General features: G+C 31.1%; 1 protein-coding gene across 1 annotated transcript; it reads right to left on the reverse strand.

The window, feature by feature from the left end:
* Positions 1–2,774: 2,774 nt before the first annotated feature.
* Positions 2,775–10,778, reverse strand: LOC135137812 (aromatic-L-amino-acid decarboxylase-like). Its single transcript, XM_064067562.1, has 2 exons — positions 10,239–10,778; positions 2,775–4,392 (listed from the first exon to the last, which is right to left on the reverse strand). Exons 1-2 carry the CDS (start codon positions 10,551–10,553, stop codon positions 2,959–2,961), a joined length of 1,749 nt encoding a protein of 582 aa, XP_063923632.1. The 5' UTR covers positions 10,554–10,778; the 3' UTR covers positions 2,775–2,958.
* Positions 10,779–16,417: the final 5,639 nt, after the last annotated feature.

Raw genomic sequence — 16,417 nt, forward strand, 5'->3', positions numbered from 1 at the left:
CGATTTCTCGATTTTTCAGTTTTTTGATTCTTCAATTTTTCCAATTTTTAAATTTTAGATTTTTCAGATTTTTGATGTTTCGATTTCTAAATCTTTCGGTTTTTCAATTTCTCTGTTTTAGATTTTTCAGTTCTCTAATTTTTAATTTTCAAAATTTTTGATTTTTCAATTTTTCCATTTATTGAGATGTTTCGATTTTTCTATTCTTTAATTTCTTGATTTTCCAATTTTTTCGATGTTCCGTTTTTTAATTTTTTTGGATTCTTCAATTTTTCTTTCATTTTTCAATTTTTCAATATTTCAGTTTTTGGGATTTTTCAGTATTTCGAATCTTAAATTTTTCAATTTTTTGATTATTAAATTTTAGATTTTTTAATGTTTCGAATTTTCAGTTTTCTAATTTTTCAATTTTCAAAATTTATGGTTTTTCTATTTAGTTTTATTAATTTTTCGATTATGCAGTTTCTCGATTTTTTAATTTTTTAATTTTCGATTTATCTTTTTGTTTTAATTTTAAACTTCTCAGTTTAGCAATTTTAATTGTGCAAATTTTCGATTTTGGGCTATTTCGAGGTCTCAATTTTTTGATTTTTCGATTTCCCAATTTTTCGTCATTTCAGTTTTGGAATTTTACAATTTTTCGATTCTTCAATTTTCCTATTTTTAAATTTTTCGATGTTTCAACTTATCAGTTTTTGACGATTCTAATTTTTCGAATTTTCAATTAATGAAACTATTGGTTTTTCGACTTTTTGATTTCTTGGCTTCTCGATTTTTCGATTTTTCAGTTCTTTAAGTCTTCACATATTCAATTTTTCCGGTTTTTGATTTTTCAGTTGTTCCATTTTTTAAATTTTCGATTTTTCAACTTCGATTTCACGACTTTTTGATTTTTCGTTTTCTCAATTTTTTAATATTTCAGTTTTTGGGTTTTCCAATTTTTCAATTTTTCGATGTTTGGATTTCTCGATTTTTCAGTTTGATTCTTCAATTTTTCGAAATTTTAAGTTTTAGTATTTCCAGATTTTGGATGTTTCGGTTTGTAAACTTTCGACTTCGTGGTAATAGATTTTTCAGTTCTCTAATTTTTCAATTTGCAAATTTTTTGATTTTTCAATTTTTGGTTTTACCAATTTTTCGATTTCTCGATTTACAGACATTTCAATGTTTCGATTTTTCTATTCTTTAATTTCTGGTTTTAAAAATTTTTCGATGTTCTGTTTTTAAAATTTTTTCGATTCTTCAATTTTTCTTCATTTTGATTATTAAATTTTTGATTTTTTTAAAGTTAAAGTTTCGATTCCTCGATTTTTCAGTTTTCTAATTATTCAGTTTTCAAAATTTTTGATTTTTCAGTTTTTCATTTTATTAATTTTTCGATTATTCAGATTCTCGATTTTTCAATTTTTCCAATTTGCAATTTATCTTTTTTTTATTTCAAACTTCTCAATTTTACAATTTTTAACTGTTCGAATTTTTGATTTTGGACTACTTCGAGGTCTCAGTTTTTCGATGTTTCGTTTTTTCAAAAATTTCGGCTTTCCGACTTTTCGATTTCCCAATTTTTCGTCATCACAGTTTTGAAATTTTACAATTTTTCGATTCTTCAATTTAAAGATTTTTCAATTCAGGCGTATCCAAAAATATTTATTTAATTGTTTTCAATTTTCAAATTTATGACATTTCTAAATCAGTTAATCTTTGCAAAATTTAAATACATATGTTTCATTTCAACTGATTGGAAATGAAGGCAGTTTTTTTCATTATTTTTGAAAAAAAAACAACTTGCCGAGTTCCACACCCAAAATTTTGAAAAAGAAAAAACTCTCAAATTTTCACATTTCCAAGAAATACATTGTTTTCTAATTTCGAAAGTTTTTTAAAGTTTGTACTTTTATTTAAAGATTTCCTAATTTAACGATTTCAATATTTCAGAAAGCGTTTTGAATTTTGAAAAAAAAAAAAATGTTTGAAATGTCTGACTTTTGGTTTTTTAATTTTACATTTGGAATGTTTAGTTGAGCAATTGTCGGTGTTGGTGTTTTTTTTACTATTTTTGAAAAATTTGACAACTTATTTCGGTGCATTGTTTTTGAAGTAGTTTGAGAGAAACTCCGCCCCTGCCTTTACGCAAACTTAATTTATATTTATGAAAATAAAAATTGTGATTTTTTTGTCTGCAAACAAGGTGAAAAATCTGAAACTATATTATTACTGATGACTGTGCTAGAGTGGAAATACTATGGCTTTGACCAGTGGCGTATCATTTGCGTTATAAAATGGGGGCATTCTAAAAAACATTGTTATAATAACATAGCGAACAGCGCTACTGATGCTACCAGTGCAGTTTCCTCCCCCTTAATTTGCGAGTAGACCCGTCCGTTGCTTTTATTAACATTTAAAGAAAAATGAGTGAAATCAGTGTCCAAATTGTCCTGTAGTTTTAACAGATCGAAGAAAACAAAAAAACGAAACAATTTTTTAGAAATAATGCACTTTTTGTATTCGTTTTCTGCTCCATGTAGGAAAACCAATCGAAGACTACCGAAGACAGTTAGGTAGTTTCGCAATCTCAGAGGATTTGGCGTTACAAACCGTCGCCAGTTTATCCGGAGGTCAAATGTGCCTCCTTTTATGTGGAAAAATTACTATTTATGATTTTTGTTATATTTATAATATATTCATGTTTATAATGGTATTTAAAAATAAAAGTTCATATTTTGCGAGGGTGTTTCGTGGAATTTTCGGACACTTTTTTTAAAACTTATCGTTTATTAATAGAGTATTAAAATAGTACACAGAATATGTATTTTTATAAATAAGTGAGTATTCTGCAGACAATAAATTATCTATGAACGACGTATAAAAAACATTGCAGGATAAAATCTAGTACCTTAACGAGTCTTATCACTAATAATACTGTTGTCTTTAAATTGTATCGTGTATAAAACCAACACCCTAACTAACACCGTTATATTTAATTTCTTTCTCATTTATCCTAAACCCGTCTACAAATTCTTTCGTGAAAACTTTTTCCTCTTCGTCGGGCAAAATCGTGGTGCCTTCGATCACACTTTCTTCGTCTGGCAGTATGGAAGTGTCTTCCACCACGACGTCCTCCTCATCTGAATCTGCCACCAAAATAGGGGTGGCTCCATCTAGTAGGTTCGAACGACTCAAAGACCTCTGGTACATCTCTTTGGAAATGCTTCTGGTGAAAGAGAATCTCTTCGACTTTTGTCTGGTAAGAGGTGGCCTTTCTTTCGTCGGACTCGCCATGCTGTGAGCAGCATACTCTTTAATAATATCCCACGCTATAAGAATGTCCTCCTTTCTCGCATGCTCAGAGTTGACACAAAATCTAATAATATACTTATTTCTAACCACTGACGGTGTCATGTGAAGTCTCCCCGAGGCGTTAATTATCGCTAATAACTTCTGATTTGCATTATCGCTCGCTAACATACGGAAACACACTAAACCCAATTTAACATCGTTCACAACTTCGAACCGAATGTCTTCGCGCACCAGCGATTCGAAGAACTTAGCTAAGTTGATGTGGTTCCGAATGTACGCTCTCAACCCATTCAACCCGTACTTCCTCAGCACGAACCACAACTTCAGCGACCTAAATCGTCTACTCAAAGGAATCCCCCAGTGCCTATAATCTATAGCTTCGTCTGAATTGGCGTGCTGAAGATACAGTGGATCCACAACCAGCGCATGCGTCAGCCGAATCCTGTCCCGAACCCACAAACAAGAGCAGTCGAAATTGACCAGAAGCCACTTATTCGGGTTCGTGTTGAACGAATCCGCGTAATCCATCCCCGCCATCAGGTACTTCAACTCCGGGCAGATAAACGCGTTTCCGGCGTAGGCCGCATCCACGTGCAGCCAGCACCGCTTCTGCTCTTTGCACACCGGCCCGATCTCCTCCAGGTTGTCGAAGGCGCACGACGCCGTCGACCCCAGGATGGACGACACGAAGAACGGGAACAAGCCCTTGGCTTTGTCCTTCTCCATTTCCTCGCGGAGGGTGGAGCCGCGGAGGGCGCCGTTCTCGTCGGGGTCGAGGATGCGGAGTTTGACGAGGAGGATCTTGGCGGCTTTTTCCACGCAGGAGTGGGCTTCTTTGGAGCAGTAGCCCACGAGCTTCGGGAGGTAGGCGCTGTCTTCGGTGTCCACGTGGGGGTTTTCGGTTTTTAGGTACTTGATGGCCTGGTTGCGGGCCGCCAGCATGGAGACGAGGACGCACTCGCTGGCGGAGGTTTGGATCACGCCGCCGCCTTTGCTGCCTTCGGAGCAGGTGATGAAGGCGGAGGGGAGGCCGATGGCTTTGCCGAACCAGTCCATGACGATGGTTTCGAGTTCGGTGCAGGCGGGGCTGGCGGCCTGGAATGAAAAAGGGGTTAGACTCTTTTTTTTTAATTGAGAGGTGAGGTCGTTTGTGGTTTGCGAAAAAGAAGCAGGGTTAAGGCGAGACCCCTGTGATACTCCGAAATTGATTTGTGGTCGGATTAAAATTTCTAATGCTAGTGTTTAGAAGACGCAACAGTAAAATTTTATAAATAGCTCGAGTTAAAATATAAAAATAAATACTAAATATTGTGTTAGACATTCCACCTGGAGGGTATTTTTAGTGGTTTTATCTTCATCTAAATTTAATAAAATATTTAAGTTTGGACAACATTTTTTTGAAATAAGTATATGGATATTTATGTGAGGTGTTTTTTTCGAGTTTTCACGTTTAAATTTTTCAGTTTTTAATGTTCATTTGTCAAATTTGTTGATTTGCAATTTTTCATTTTTTTGTTTCTTCAGTTTTTAGATGTTGCAATTTTTCGATTTACAATTTCTCGAATTTTGAGTTTTTAATTTTTTAGTTTTTCGATTTATAAATTTTTCATTTCTTCAAATTTTCCATTTGCAATTATGATGAAATGCAATTCTTCTAGTTTTCATCTTTAAATCTTTCATTTTTTCAGTTTTCCAGCTTTTGGACGTTTCAATTTTTCTATTTGCAATTTCTGGGTTTCCTGTTTTCTAATTTTTCGATTTGCAATTTTTCCTTTCGGCTTTTTATTTTATTTATTTTATAATTTTATAATTGTTCTTTTCTCATGGTGAATTTTTTTCAGTTTTTGGGTTTTTCAATTTTTCGGCTTGCAGATTTTCGATTTACAATTTTTCGATTTTTCAACTTTTGGCTTTTCAGTTTTTCAGTTCTTAGATTTTGCTTTTTTAGTTTTTCTAGTTTTTAATTTTAATTTTTCAATTTTTTTTGTTTTTTCAGTTTTTAGATTTTGCTATTTTTTGATTTACAATTTCTCGAATTTTGAGTTTTTGATCTTTTAGTTTTTCGATTCATCAATTTTTCATTTCTTCAAATTTTCGATGTGAAATTGTTCAATTTCTAAGTTTCCAGTTTTTCAATTTTTCGATTTTTCAATCTGCAATTTTTCCTTTCGGTTTTTTATTTTCTTTATTTCTTTATTTTTTCGGTTTTTCAATGTTCTGATTTTATTATCTTTTCAATATGAAATTTTTCAGTTTGGATTTCCCAATTTTTCGTTTTTTCAATTTTAAATATTTAGATTTTTCAACTATTCGAACAAAAAAATGAAAAATTGCAAAGTTGTAAAATTGAAAAATGAAAAAACCAAAAAGTATAAAACGAAAACTTAGAAAAATGTCAAAATTGGAAATCAGAAACTTGAAAAATTCACGAAACGAAATATTGTAAGATTGATATATTGAAAATTAAAGAAATCGGAAAATCAGATAACTGATGAAATTTTCGATTTACATTTGTTCAATTTCTGAGTTTCCAGTTTTTCAATTTTTTGATTTGTAATTTTTCCTTTCGATTTTTATTTTCTTTATTTTTTTATTTTTTCGGTTTTCCAGTGTTCAGATTTTATAATTTTTCTTTTTTCAATAGAACATTTTTCAGTTTTTGGATTTTTCAGTTTTTCGATTTGCAGTTTTTCGGTTTTAAATTTTGCGTTTTTTCAACTTTTAAACTTTTTAATTTTTCAGTTTTTAGATTTTGCAGTTTTTCGATACGAGTTTCTCGAGTTTTTAATTTTCATTTTTCAATTTTTGATTTGTAATTTTTCACTTTTTTTTGTTTCTACAGTTTTTAGATTCTGCTATTTTTCGATTTTTTAGTTTTTGATTTTTTAGTTTTTCGGTTCATCAATTTTTCATTTCTCCAAATTTTCGATTTGAAATTGTTCAATTTCAAAGTTTCCAGTTTTTTAATTTTTCGATTTTTCAATTTGCAATTTTTCCTTTGGGTTTTTTTATTTTCGTAATTTTTTCAGTTTTAAATATTTAGATTTTTCAACTTATCGAACAAAAAACAATGAAAAATTTGCAATATTGAAAAATGAAAAAACCAAAAAGTATGAAATGAAGAATTTGAAAAATGTAAAAATTGGAACTCGGGAACTTGAAAAATTGAAGAAATTTTCGATTTGCAATTTTTCCCATCGGCTTTTTATTTTCTTTATTTTTCTTTAATTTTTCGGTTTTCCTGTGTTCTGATTTTATAATTTCTCTTTTTTCAATGTGAAATCTTTCAGTTTTTGGAGTTTTGGATTTTTCAATTTGCAGTTTTTCTATTTCGAATTTTTCGATTTTTCAACTTTTAGACTTTAATTTTTCAGTTTCTAGATTTTGATGAATTTCTCGAGTTTTTAATTTTGATTTTTCAAATTTTTGATTTGCAATTTTTCATTTTTTTGTTTCTTCAGTTTTTAGATTTGGACTTTTTCGATTTACAATTCCTCGAATATTCAGTTCTTCAAATTTTCGATTTAGGATGGTTCAATTTCTAAGTTTCCAGTTTTTCAATTTTCGGTTTGCAATTTTTCCTTTCGGTTTTTTATTTTCTTTATTTGTTTATTTTTTCGGTTTTTCAATGTCCTGATTTTATAATTTTTTCATTATGAAATTTCTCAGTTTTTGGATTTTTCAATTTCTCGATTTTTTTATTTTTATACTATTTAAATTTTGTGTTTTTTCAAGTTTAGATTTTTCAGTTTCCCTATTTTTAAAATTTTCGTTTCTTCAATTTTTGATTTGCCATTGTTTTAGTTTTCGTTTTAAATATGTTGTAATAACAATTTTCAAAATTTTCACTTCAAATTTTACGATTTTACAATTTTTGCATATTTCAGTTATTAGATCTTAAAACTTCTTCATAAAATTTTTCGATTTTTAGTTGGTTTTTCAATTTTTCGAACTGTCATTGTTACAGTTTTTCGACTTTACAATTTTGACCATTCTCTAAATTCTTTACTTTTTCAAAATTGAGTTTTCCAATTTTTCTATTCATTAATTCAATGTTATAATTTGTCGTTCTTCGGTTCTTCGATTTGCAATTTTTCCTTTCGGTTTCTATTTTCTTTATTTGTTTATTTTTTCGCTTTGTCAATGTTTTGACTTCATAATTTTTTCAATGTGAAATTTTTCAGTTTTTTGGATTTTTCATTTTTCAATTTTTCGTTTTTTCAATTTTAAATATTTAAATTTTCTATTATTTTCTACTATTCGAACAAAAAAATGAAAAATTGCAAAATCGTAAAATTGAAAAATGAAAAAACCGGAAAGTATGAAATGAAAACTTTGAAAAAAAATCTAAAAATTGGAAATCAGGAACTTGAAAAATTGAAGAAATGAAATATTTAAAATCGATATTCAGAAAATTAAAGAAATAGAAAAATCGAATAATTGATGAATGTTCGGTTTTTTATTATCTTATTTTTTTTTAATTTTTCGGTTGTCCAAAGTTCTGATTTTATAATTTTTCTTTTTTCAATGTGAAAATTTTCAATTTTTCAATCTTTCGATTTGCAGGTTTTCGGTTGTCAATTTTTCAACTTTTAGACTTTTCAATTTTTCAATTTTTAGATCTTGCAGTTTTTCAATATGAGTTTCTCGAGTTTTTAATTTTGATTTTTCAAGTTTTTGATTTGCAATTTTTCATTTTTTTGTTTCTTCAGTTTTTAAATTTTGCAGTTTTTCGATTTACAAGTTCTCTAATTTTCAGTTTTTAATTTTTCAATTTTCGATTCATCAATTTTTCATTTTTTCAAATTTTCGATGTGTAATTGTTCGATTTTTATTTTTTTTTTATTTTTTAATTTCACGAAATACAACTTTCAGGTTTTCGGTTTGCAATTTGTCCTTTCGGTTTTTTATTTTCTTTATTTTTTTAATTTTTCGGTTTTCCAATGTAATTTTTTTGTTTTTTTCAGTTTGAATTTTTCAGTTTCGTTAGTTTTTAACTTTTCGTTTCTTCAATTTTTGATTTGCAATTTTTCTAGTTTTCGTGTTAAATATGTAAAAACAATAAAAAAATCACTTTTTCTATTTTTCGATGTTACAGCTTTTCGACGTTACAATTTTGACGATTCTATAATTTTTTTACTTTACAAGTTTTGGATTTTCCAATTTTTCGCTTCCGTCTTTTTTCTTTCCAATTTTTTTCTATTCATTAATTCAATGTTTTAATTTGTCGTTCCTTCAGTTTTTCGATTTGCAATTTTTCGATTTTCTACTTTTTCGATTTTACAAATTTTCGTTTTTTCAATTTCAAATATTTCAATTTTTCAACTATTCGAACGAAAAAAATGGAAAAATTGCAAAATTGTAAAATTGAAAAAACAAAAAAGTACGAAATGAAAACTTTGAAAAATTTAAAAATTGGAAATTAGGAACTTGAAAAATTGAAGAAAGGAAGTATATTAAAAATTAAAGAAATCGGAAAATCGGATAATTGTGAAACTCAAAAATGGCAAAATTGAAAGATTTAAAAATTGGCAAATCGAGGAACTGAAGACTCCAAGATTGAAAATTTGAAAAATTAAATAGACGATCAATAAAATCGAACGAAATCTTGAAAAAATAAAGGATGTCAGAAAACGAAAAACTGTGTTATAAAATCGAGAAAACAAAAATTAAAAAATCGGGAGAATGAAAAACAAAATTCAAGAACTTCAAAACTGAGGAAACAAAAAATTGAAAAATCGAAATATTAAAAGTTTGGAAGATGAAAAATTAAAAATTGGAAAAAAGAAAAATTGAAAAGCTAAAAATCTAAAAAACGTGAATTTACGGCATGTTAAATGAAACAACAGGACAAACGATCTAGACGACTTTTATGTTTGTTTTTGTACTACGATTTTAAAGCAAAGTACTTCATCACAGGTGATTTTTCTGTATCGTTTAGACTTTTGCCGCCTTTTCGAAATAAGAAATATAATCAAACCGTCAAAGTAGGCGGACAGTTTAAAAACATTTTAACTAGAATGTCATTATTTTGCGTCTGTTTACAGCCGAACTATTTCACAATATTTTCAAATATAAAAAAAAATATGATGATATCATTACTAAAAAATGATAGTTAATTGTTTCCAGTTGCGTGCACTGTAATTTTCTCCAAGAAATCAAAGGTGACTTTGGAACCGGACATTATTTGCAAAATTTAACGCAATAATTACACCAAATTCGAGCCTATAATTATCTCAAAGTAACTAACATCCTGTTGAAAAACTAAATGGACAAGTGCTTCCACCACCATCCATCATCTCCAAGCTTTCATCAGATTTGTGTTATTTTCGTCCAGTGCCACTCTCTTATAAAATAATTAAATTAGAGGAGTTATATTTAGTTTCTAAGACCAAGCGTTAATCAGATCACTTAGGGCATTTAAAAATAATTTGCGTCAGCGGGTGAAAGTTCAATTTGAACAGCGAGGATTAAATTAAGTGAAACCCTTTTAGTACTGGAAAAAGCCTTTCGAAGAGGTCTTGCGCAACCCGACCATGTGAGTTATTGTTTAAATACAAGACCAGCCGTGACTAATTATGCAACAATGACAATCCACAAAACGTACAGCCATCACGAGTTTTTACGATGCTTTTGTTTATTTAAAAATCAAGCTAAACTAAAAATATTTCCGCATTGTGGAGTACAAATTTGATGAATCACTGATGACCCCTGTTTGTTCCCGCTGCTAATTTATGTAATTTGCCGTGTCGCCGAAAACATTTACAAAAGAAATAAAGCGCTCTCTAAAATAAACTCGCAGAAAACAAACAAAACCCCACGGAGTAAAAGCAAATATGCGAAGCGCCGTGAGAAAAAATCGGCTTTCTTTTTTGACACTGATAAAATAAACGCGACGATTTGTTTATCCTGTCGAACTGCGTCTAAGTTATGTAACTCACCCACGAGAAGCCGATGCATCCGATGGCGTCGGCGAGCATGTCCCCGAGGATGGACGGGAAGGAGTTCCCGGAGGGAAAGTACGCGTGGAACCTGGGGTGCTGCCAGTGGGTGATTCCAGGCATTATCTTGTTGTCGACGTCGGACATGATGTTGTCCCAGTCCTCGGGGTCCTGCGGGGCTTCGGTGGGTAAGAGTTTGCGGAGGTAACCGGTTTCCACGTCAGGGTGAACCCTCTGGTTCTCTATGTTGGCCATATACTGGCAGACATAGTCCACCATTTCCTTGCCTCTCGTCCGGAACTCTTCTACGTCCATTTTGATTCAGATTTGTTACGATTTTTCACGATTTCACGATTTTTTTTTAAGTCAACACTAAGCGCGCCTCACTCAGACTCCTCAGTGGTTCAATCACTGTGTGCTCTATGCTGGTAGGTGGGTGGTACACTTTATAAAAGGTTTCCCCACTCTTATTGGCTTCCGTTCGCGGTATTTTTCTATCTAGCTATTGTCGACTGGTTCCGTCTCTTTGAAAACTTTGAAACTGCTGTCGCACATGGACTGTTTTCATTTTATCCGTCTCCCTTAAATTTATAATACACTTTATTAATTAAATATTGACACAAAGCACACAGTTATTGTAGGTTAATTACTACTAAGAACACACGTTGTAAATTGGGAGCAAAATCTTACCAAATTTTACTTGTGATGATTTTCGGTTTCCACGGTTTGTGCAGTTAGGAAACCATAAAATGCCGTTTTAAGCTTGATACAATAAAACTAGGATTAAGCTAAACGTAATAAAGAGCTTCCTACCCGCCGTGTGTCAGCGAAGCAGAATTTAAATCGAGGAAGAGCGTTTTATGGACGTTTTTAAACACTTGCTTACAATTTTCATTTCTCAAAGTTTTTATTTTTACTTTTTTTGTAAACTGGGTGAAAAGTGTAGGATTCGTCAGACGTAGTAAAAATTATAACGGATTTACAAGAGGTGACGCATTTTTACTTCCCGAGCGTAAGCAAAGGAAGTATTGTAATCGAGTCCGTCGGCCGACTCTCTACTTTTACGTTTTCTCGATCTTTCATGACCCCTAGAAGACGAAGAAATAGGTCTCCCATTTCCGTCTGTCTGTCCGTCTGTCCGTCTGTCCGTCTGTCCGTCTGTCCGTCTGTCCGTCTGTCCGTCTGTCCGTCTGTCCGTCTGTTGTCACGGATTTTTATTAGACAGATAATCTCCGAAAGTACTCGACCGATTGTTGTGAAATTTTGTACTTATATTAAGAATATCATGTAGATGGTAAAACGCTAACCAAAATTTGTCGAATCATCCCCACCACTAAAGCGATGACGTCACTTCAAAATTGTACATAGTAAATGGGTTTTCAATTGTATAAAATAACATAGTCCTACACATGTAGTTTACAACTCTGAATCGACTTTTCACCCGAAACGTCCAGATTTTTGGAAAAAAAATCAAAATTATAAAACAACATTTTGAAATTTAATTTTTAATCTGCTAACCAGAATGCTTTGAAATGTTGCAGATGTTTTAAGGCTATAAAGAGCATCATAAATCTTTAGTCAAAAAATATTTGCTTATCCCCTCCAAAAACTTGATGACGTCAGCTCAAAAGTTTGTGGAATAAATCATATCTAAAATGTACAAAATATGATGAGTCTGTACTTGTGAACTATCACTCCATTCATATTTTTTGGATTTGCATATACAGGGTGACTCAAAAAAATTAATGAATGCGTAAATATATTTTATTGATTTAATCAGGAACTACAAAACCGAATGCTCTGAAATCTTGCAGATGTTTTAAGGTCATAAAGAGCATAATAAATGTTTAGTCAAAATATATTTGCTTATCCCCTCCAAAAATTTGATGACGTCAGCTCGAAAGTTTGCCGAATAAATCATATCTAAAATGTACAAAATATGATGAGCCTGTACTTGTCATTTATCACTCCATTCATATTTTTTGGATTTGCATATACAGAGTGACTCAAAAAAATTAATGAATGCGTAAATATATTTTATTGATTTAATCAGGAACTACAAAACGGAATGCTCTGACATCTTGCAGATGCTTTAAGGTTATAAAGAGCATAATAAATGTTTAGTCAAAATATATTTGCTTATCCCCTCCAAAAACTTGATGACGTCAGCTCGAAAATTTGCCGAATAAATCATATCTAAAATGTACAAAATATGATCAGTCTGTACTTGTGATCTATCACTCCATTTATATTTTTTGGATTTGCATATACAGGGTGATTCAAGAAAATAAATGAAAGCGTAAATTTATTTTACTGATTTACTCAGGAACTACAAAACCGAATGCTTCGAAATCTTGAAGATATTTTAAAATTATCATAAGCATGGTAAATTTTTGATCAAAACGTATTTGGTCGTCACCCCTAAAAAATTTATGATGTCACCACAAAATTTTGCTGAATAAATCCTATCTAAAATGTACAAAATATGGTGAGTCTCGTCTAGTGATTTATCATTCCATTCAAATTTTTTCGATTTGCATATACAGGGTGACTCAAAAAAATTAATGAATGCGTAAATTTATTTTATTGATTTAATCAGGAACTACAAAACCGAATGCTTTGAAATCTTGCAGATGTTTTAAGGTTATAAAGAGCATAATAAATTTTTAGTCAAAATATATTTGGTTATCTTCTACAAAAAACTGATGACGTCAGCTCAAAAGTTTTCCGAATAAATCGTATCTAAAATGTACAAAATATGATGAGTCTGTACTTGTGATTTATCATTCCATTCATATTTTTGGATTTGCATATGCAGGGTGACTCAAAAAAATTAATGAAGGCGTGAATTTATTTTATCAATTTAATCAGGAATTACAAAACCGAATGCTTTGAAATCTTGGGAATATTTTAAAGTTATTATAAGCATGGTAAACTTTTGTTCAAAATGTATTTGTTCATCCCTCCTAAAAAAATTGATGACGTCACCCTTAAATTTTGCTGAATAAATCCTATCTAAAATGCAAAAAATATGATGAGTTTGTACTTGTGATTTATCATTCCATTCATATTTTTTAGATTTTCTTAAGAGGTGGTTCAAAAAAATTAATGAAGTCAATTTATTTTATTGATTAAATTAAAGGCAACACTTATTATTAGTATTACAACCCAACCAACCCAATTTGGTAGACACAAAATTTGTTAAAGGAAAAACTCGGTTGAAACATAAGGGTAGCACGCTTATTTACATCGACTTTAACATTACAGACCTGCATTTGTTTTATGCGTTCACTTGATTCCGCGAATGTGAAATAGACATGTTTATAATCAACCAATTGTGAATTTCACCGTCAAGAATTAAAATAAAACCCAATGTTTTATATAATAAGCGGAAGTCGAAGCAATAAAACCGACGGTCGTTTTGTTTACAGTTTCTCTGTTTGGCTCTCACGTATGCTGTTACGCCTGTCATCTTAAATTAAGAATGTTTATACATACACGATTTTCAGTTGCCTCTGATACGTAGGTATACGTGAGTAAATTGTTTCGTTATTTTATTGATTATTACAAATCAATATTCAAACGACCCAATTCATTTTCCCGAAAATTTGAGAATATAATAATTTTATTCTTAGTATTACACTACATCTATCCCAACTGATATACGTGTCCTTGCAAAAATGTTGATGACGTCAGCGCAATTTTTTTTTAAATTCCCCACTACAAAAATGTAATGAGAAAAAAAACACAATAGGCATGCAGTCGTCAAGTTTCCGACAGCGAGGGAAGTACTGTCTAAACTCTTTAGACCAATTTTTTGGCATGCGTTCGCTTAAAATAGTGAGACGAACTCAGACCTGATGAATGTGGCAATAAAAGAACTGACTGATGATTAAAAATATTATTTATAATAGGTAATCAATCTGTAGAACAAACACTTTTTACTTCCCGAGCGTAAGCAAAGGAAGTATTGTAATCGAGTCCGTCGGTCGACTCTCTACTTTTACGTTTTCTCGATCTTTCATGACCCCTAGAAGACGAAGAAATAGGTCTCCCATTTCCGTCTGTCTGTCCGTCTGTCCGTCCGTCTGTCCGTCCGTCTGTTGTCCCGGATTTTTATTAGACAGATAATCTCCGAAAGTACTCGACCGATTGTTGTGAAATTTTGTACTTATATTAAGAATATCATGTAGATGGTAAAACGCTAACCAAAATTTGTCTAATCATCCCCACCACTAATGCGATGACGTCACTTCAAAATTGTACATAGTAAATGGGTTTTCAATTGTATAAAATAACATAGTCCTACACATGTAGTTTACAACTCTGAATCGACTTTTCACCCGAAACGTCCAGATTTTTGGAAAAAAAATCAAAATTATAAAACAATATTTTGAAATTTAATTTTTAATCTGCTAACCAGAATGCTTTGAAATGTTGCAGATGTTTTAAGGCTATAAAGAGCATCATAAATCTTTAGTCAAAAAATATTTGCTTATCCCCTCCAAAAACTTGATGACGTCAGCTCAAAAGTTTGCCGAATAAATCGTATCTAAAATGTACAAAATATGATGAGTCTGTACTTGTGATTTATCATTCCAATCATATTTTTGGATTTGCATATGCAGGGTGACTCAAAAAAATTAATGAAGGCGTGAATTTATTTTATCGATTTAATCAGGAATTAGAAAACCGAATGCTTTGAAATCTTGGGAATATTTTAAAGTTATTATAAGCATGGTAAACTTTTGTTCAAAATGTATTTGTTCATCCCTCCTAAAAAAATTGATGACGTCACCTTTAAATTTTGTTGAATAAATCCTATCTAAAATGCAAAAAATATGATGAGTTTGTACTTGTGATTTATCATTCCATTCATATTTTTTAGATTTTCTTAAGAGGTGGTTCAAAAAAATTAATGAAGTCAATTTATTTTATTGATTAAATTAAAGGCAACACTTATTATTAGTATTACACCCCAACCAACCCAATTTGGTAGACACAAAATTTGTTAAAGGAAAAACTCGGTTGAAACATAAGGGTAGCACGCTTATTTACATCGACTTTAACATTACAGACCTGCATTTGTTTTATGCGCTCACTTGGTTCCGCGAATGTGAAATAGACATGTTTATAATCAACCAATTGTGAATTTCACCGTCAAGAATTAAAATAAAACCCAATGTTTTATATAATAAGCGGAAGTCAAAGCAATAAAACCGATGGTCGTTTTGTTTACAGTTTCTCTGTTTGACTCTCACGTATGCTGTTACGCCTGTCATCTTAAATTAAGAATGTTTATACATACACGATTTTCAGTTGCCTCTGATACGTATACGTGAGTAAATTGTTTCGTTATTTTATTGATTATTACAAATCAATATTCAAAACGACCCAATTCATTTTCCCGAAAATTTGAGAATATAATAATTTTATTCTTAGTATTACACTACATCTATCCCAACTGATATACGTGTCCTTGCAAAAATGTTGATGACGTCATCGCAATTTTTTTTTAAATTCCCACTACAAAAATGTAATGAGAAAAAAAACACAATAGGCATGCAGTCGTCAAGTTTCCGACAGCGAGGGAAGTACTGTCTAAACTCTTTAGACCAATTTTTTTTGGCTGTTATTCTAGAAAAAATATGGCAAGCTTTTAGTCAGGAGCCACAGTTGAGCATATATTTGTATATACGTCTGTCGTCATTTTTCTTCCAATGCCAGTGTTGTGATAATGTCATGTTTTATTTTCACAGCGCTTAGAATACGAAAATATACCTATGCTTTTTATTACAGAACATTATCTAAAATTATTATTTATATTTACTTCCCGAGCCTAGAGTCTGTCGGCCGACTGTCTACTTTTACGTTTTCTCGACCTTTCATGACTCCTAGAGGACGAAGAAATAGATCTCCGTTTCCGTCTGTCTGTCTGTCCGTCTGTCTCTCGTCCCGGATTTTTATTAGACAGATAATTTCGAAAATACTGGACCGATTGTTGTGAAATTTTGTATTTATATTTGTCTAATCATCCCCACAAAAGTCATTTTAAAATTGTACACAGTAAATGGGTTTTAAATTGTATAAAATAGTTCATGTAGTTTACGACTCCCCAACACTTCCAGATTAAAAAAAAATCAAAATTATGAAACAACATTTTGCAAATTAATTTGGAA

The sequence above is a fragment of the Zophobas morio genome, unplaced genomic scaffold (assembly GCF_036711695.1).
Source record: "Zophobas morio isolate AGI-343-1 ecotype UQ-CSIRO unplaced genomic scaffold, CSIRO_AGI_Zmor_V1 ptg000004l, whole genome shotgun sequence".
Classification (NCBI taxonomy): Eukaryota; Metazoa; Arthropoda; class Insecta; order Coleoptera; family Tenebrionidae; genus Zophobas; species Zophobas morio.